Raw genomic sequence first — 5,461 nt, forward strand, 5'->3', positions numbered from 1 at the left:
TGTATGACCAAATCACCAACCACTAACACACAGAACAAGTATGAAAAACACCAACACCTTGAGCCAGCATATAGACAGAACACTAACCACCAATACACTAAACAAGTATACAACCACATCACTAAACCACCAATACATTGAACAACTATATAACCAAACCAAGACCCAACAATACACTGAACATCTATATAACCAAATCAAGACCCAACAATACACTGAACAAGTATACAAGCAAACCAACAACCACCAAAATGCTGAACAAGTATATAACCACATCACCAACCACCAACACACTGAACAAGTATAAAACCCAACCACCAACACACTGAACAAGTATAAAACCCAACCACCAACACACTGAACAAGTATAAAACCCAACCACCAATACACTGAACAAGTATATAAGCAAACCACCAACCACCAATACACTGAACAAGTATATAACTACATCACCACCACAATACACTGAACAGTATTAACTACATCACCACCACCAATACACTGAACAAGTATATAACCACATCATCAACCACCAGTACACTGAACAAGTATATAACCACATCACCAACCACCAATACACTGAACAAGTATATAACCACATCACCTACCACCAATACACTGAACAAGTATTTAACTACATCACCAACCACCAATACACTGAACAAGTATATAACCACATCACCAACCACCAATACACTGAACAAGTATATAACCACATCATCAACCACCAGTACACTGAACAAGTATATAACCACATCACCAACCACCAATACACTGAACAAGTATATAACCACATCACCAACCACCAATACACTGAACAAGTATATAACCACATCACCAACCACCAATACACTGAACAAGTATATAACCACATCACCAACCACCAATACACTGAACAAGTATATAACCACATCACCAACCACCAATACACTGAACAAGTATATAACCACATCACCAACCACCAGTACACTGAACAAGTATATAACCACATCACCAACCACCAATACACTGAACAAGTATGTCAGCAAATCATAAATGCTAAAAGAACTTGTGAGGTTATTGTTTTGACCTTAGCCTGAAGTAAACTCTTGCTAATCATGCATTGGGTAATTTAGGACTGATGACTTTAATAAGAGAAAAATCAGAACACTTGACAGCTGTCTCGGCTTACAGAAATGTTTCTTTGCTAAACTACAAGGACCATACTTCTGTTTTCATTTTTAGTCACTTCCTCTTTTACCATTCTTAATCCTTAAACTGAACAAGTACATAACCAAACCACCAACATACTGAACAAGTAGGCAAAACACCAATACACTAAACAAGTGTATGACCAAATCACCAACCACTAACACACAGAACAAGTATGAAAAACACCAACACCTTGAGCCAGCATATAGACAGAACACTAACCACCAATACACTAAACAAGTATACAACCACATCACTAAACCACCAATACATTGAACAACTATATAACCAAACCAAGACCCAACAATACACTGAACATCTATATAACCAAATCAAGACCCAACAATACACTGAACAAGTATACAAGCAAACCAACAACCACCAAAATGCTGAACAAGTATATAACCACATCACCAACCACCAACACACTGAACAAGTATAAAACCCAACCACCAACACACTGAACAAGTATAAAACCCAACCACCAACACACTGAACAAGTATAAAACCCAACCACCAACACACTGAACAAGTATAAACCCAACCACCAACACTGAACAAGTATAAAACCCAACCACCAATACACTGAACAAGTATATAAGCAAACCACCAACCACCAATACACTGAACAAGTATATAACTACATCACCAACCACCAATACACTGAACAAGTATATAACTACATCACCAACCACCAATACACTGAACAAGTATATAACCACATCACCAACCACCAATACACTGAACAAGTATAACACTCACCACCACATACACTGAACAAGTATACCACATCACCACCACCATACACTGAACAAGTATACACTCCCACCACCATACACTACATATACCACATCACACCACCATACACTGAACAAGTATATAACCACATCACCAACCACCAATACACTGAACAAGTATATAACCACATCACCAACCACCAATACACTGAACAAGTATATAACCACATCACCAACCACCAATACACTGAACAAGTATATAACCACATCACCAACCACCAATACACTGAACAAGTATATAACCACATCACCAACCACCAATACACTGAACAAGTATATAACCACATCACCAACCACCAATACACTGAACAAGTATATAACCACATCACCAACCACCAATACACTGAACAAGTATATAACCACATCACCAACCACCAATACACTGAACAAGTATATAACACTCACACCACCATACACTGAACAAGTATATAACACATCACACACCAATACACTGAACAAGTATATAACCACATCACCAACCACCAATACACTGAACAAGTATATAACCACATCAACCATCAATACACTGAACAAGTATATAACCACATCACCAACCACCAATACACTGAACAAGTATATAACCACATCAACCATCAATACACTGAACAAGTATATAACCACATCACCAACCACCAATACACTGAACAAGCATATAACCACATCACCAACCACCAGTACACTGAACAAGTATATAACCACATCACCAACCACCAATACACTGAACAAGTATGTCAGCAAATCATAAATGCTAAAAGAACTTGTGAGGTTATTGTTTTGACCTTAGCCTGAAGTAAACTCTTGCTAATCATGCATTGGGTAATTTAGGACTGATGACTTTAATAAGAGAAAAATCAGAACACTTGACAGCTGTCTCGGCTTACAGAAATGTTTCTTTGCTAAACTACAAAAACCATACTTCTGTTTTCATTTTTAGTCACTTCCTCTTTTACCATTCTTAATCCTTGTAGCTATGACCACAGTAGCATCTTACCACAAACCATGCAGTACGGCAACTCTTCTAACAGCTCAATCTCTCTCTCATCTGAAACCTTGGCTGCCAGTAGTGTACTGGGGCTGTGCTTTGCACTGGGGGTCCCTGGAAATATAGCAGTACTGGTGCTTCTTTCTGGGTGGCTAAAGGGAGGCAGTTTCACCCCAAGGCTGATGCTGAGCCTGGCCATATCAGATCTAATGACGCTGCTTCCACTGCCGGTATGGATCTACGCTCTTCTTCATGACTGGGTCTTTGGTTTGGGCTCGTGTAAGTTCTTCTCCTACGTGGTCTACTGGAGCCTCTACAGCAGCGTGCTGTGTGTGACTTTACTGAGTGTGCAGAGATATGTTCAAGTACTGCATCCTCAGAAGTGGGCTAAGCTCAGAGCAAGAGGACAGAATGGTCTTGTGAGTGGAATATGGATTCTGAGTGGATTATTAGCTTGTTACGCTCTCATTCAGCGGCGTGTAAAGTTGGAAGAGGATGGACGGCTGCAATGCAGGGCACACTATCAAAATAACACAGAGAGGGTGGCAACTTTGCTTTTGGAGACCGTGGTGATGTTTGCGGTGCCGTTCCCCCTCCTGGTTTATTTCTACGTTCGTCTTCACCGCAGTGTTAGTCAATCAGCTTTCTTTAACAGCCACAGGATGACGAGGCTGGTGACCAGAACCGTGGCGACTTTCTTCTTTTTTTGGGTTTCGCTTCATATCAACAACATTATGCTGATTGTTGCATTGTTACTCAAAAATGACCATCTGTTGAGGTTTGCAGAAGCAGGAGATGACATTGCCGGAGCTCTGACTTTCATCAACAGTTGCGTGAACCCCTTCGTGTATGCCTTCTCTGCTCGGGCTCTAAGGCAGCGCACAACTGGGACAGAAAGTGCTTAAGTCCTTCACTTTTTCTTCTTTTGCATCCTTGGCATTTATAATGAACTTCGTTTATAAAGACATGTAAATTGTTTTTTGTACAAATTGGAAATGAGAGATGGACCACAGAAATTTCTCATAGCACAGTCTGAAACAACATGATCTAAAGTGAAAATGTGAATGTTAAGGTTCATTAAAAATCTCTCAAGGTGTTCCACAAGGTTCTGTTCTAAGGTTACTTTTATTTTCAATCTACATTAACAATTTTGTAAAGTCACTCCACTCAATGCTTTTTTGCTGCATGCCACAAGCTACATGGAACTAAACATGTATGTAATTTTTACTTCCAATTTTTCAATTTTGTCACTCATGACTGGGTATTTCCGTGGTGAAGCAATGGTGAATAAGCACAGTGTAAGCCTTCTAATCTGATCCAACATGGATCAGAACAAAGGTAAATAATACATGTAATGTACAACAATAGATGAATAAAATGTAATGTGTGTATACTGAATGTAAGTGCTTGAAAAATCATGTGTAAATATAAAACATAACACATATTACTATTTTTCTATTTCACAATTTTTCTATTTTTCTATCTAAGTTACAAGTATGTAACAGTGTAAGGCCATGCATGTTTCATTCTCATCACAGTATGCTATTGTGTTTGTTGATTAAAGTAACAGTATATTGAGTAAAATATGACTGAAAAGGACTTTTTCTGATTTTAGAATTGATTTCACTACATAAAATATTTAGTATTTAGTCAGAACAAACACTACCTCTGTATGTGGGTTCTAGCATGAAAATGTCTTCAACCAGCAGACTGGATAACACATCAGTTTCTGTAAGTCCACATCCAGGGCTATTTTAAGGTACAACCCCATTTCCAAAAAAGTTGGAACACTGTGCAAATTAAGCAACAGAACATGAGAGGGAGTGTGTTATTCACGATAACACACAACCTTGAGTGTTCTATTGCTTTTATACAACAGTTCTATAAATAAGTATGTAAGAAATAAATGCTGTGAATGTGCCATTTACTGTTTTAATGTTAGCAGTTCCTTCCGCCAAATTATAGTTCCTTAACAAGAAGCTTGTTGCTACGTCAGAGTAACGAACTCCGCGAACTCGCTGCATGGTCTGCTGTAAGCCTCGCCTTTTGAAGTACGGACTGAGCCATAAAACTGACGCAATATCAAGCGTAGCTCAGTGTTGTCATTTTTTGCCAGATCAATCTTAATGTAGTTTTGTTCCAGCCAGTCTATAAAGTATCTTACAGCCCATTTTGTTTGGCGAATGGTATTCAGTTCATTTCTGGCTAATTCCAGGTTGTTTAGGTGGTGTTCTGTCACAGCTGCCGACTGAAAAGCTGCTCAGTGGTAATGACAGTTTGTGAATTTAGTGTAGTCTCATCTTCAAAGTCTGACCAAATCTGCTGTCGATCAAATGTGATCTTAAAAGTATCCATTTTCTGTTTGTGCGTAAAGTAAGAAGTAAACACATTCAAATGGCTTTAGCATCTCCTACAGCTGTCAAAGTCGTTGCTTAGCAACAGCATTTCAGTGGAGTGATACAGTGTTTGTGAAAAAAAAAACGTGCTGTTA

The 5,461-nt window shown here is 38.8% G+C and overlaps 1 protein-coding gene across 1 annotated transcript; it reads left to right on the forward strand.

Annotated features, from left to right (window-relative positions):
- Positions 1–2,987: 2,987 nt before the first annotated feature.
- Positions 2,988–4,104, forward strand: LOC118827488 (leukotriene B4 receptor 1-like). The gene has a single exon (XM_036598863.1). It carries the CDS (start codon positions 2,988–2,990, stop codon positions 3,873–3,875), a length of 888 nt encoding a protein of 295 aa, XP_036454756.1. The 3' UTR covers positions 3,876–4,104.
- Positions 4,105–5,461: the final 1,357 nt, after the last annotated feature.

This window comes from Colossoma macropomum, unplaced genomic scaffold (assembly GCF_904425465.1).
Source record: "Colossoma macropomum unplaced genomic scaffold, Colossoma_macropomum, whole genome shotgun sequence".
NCBI classification, from domain to species: Eukaryota; Metazoa; Chordata; class Actinopteri; order Characiformes; family Serrasalmidae; genus Colossoma; species Colossoma macropomum.

Bases quoted from the DNA above. Each gene is read 5' to 3' on its own strand.
- LOC118827488 (XM_036598863.1), top strand. From the start codon at position 2,988: ATGCAGTACGGCAACTCTTCTAACAGCTCAATCTCTCTCTCATCTGAA.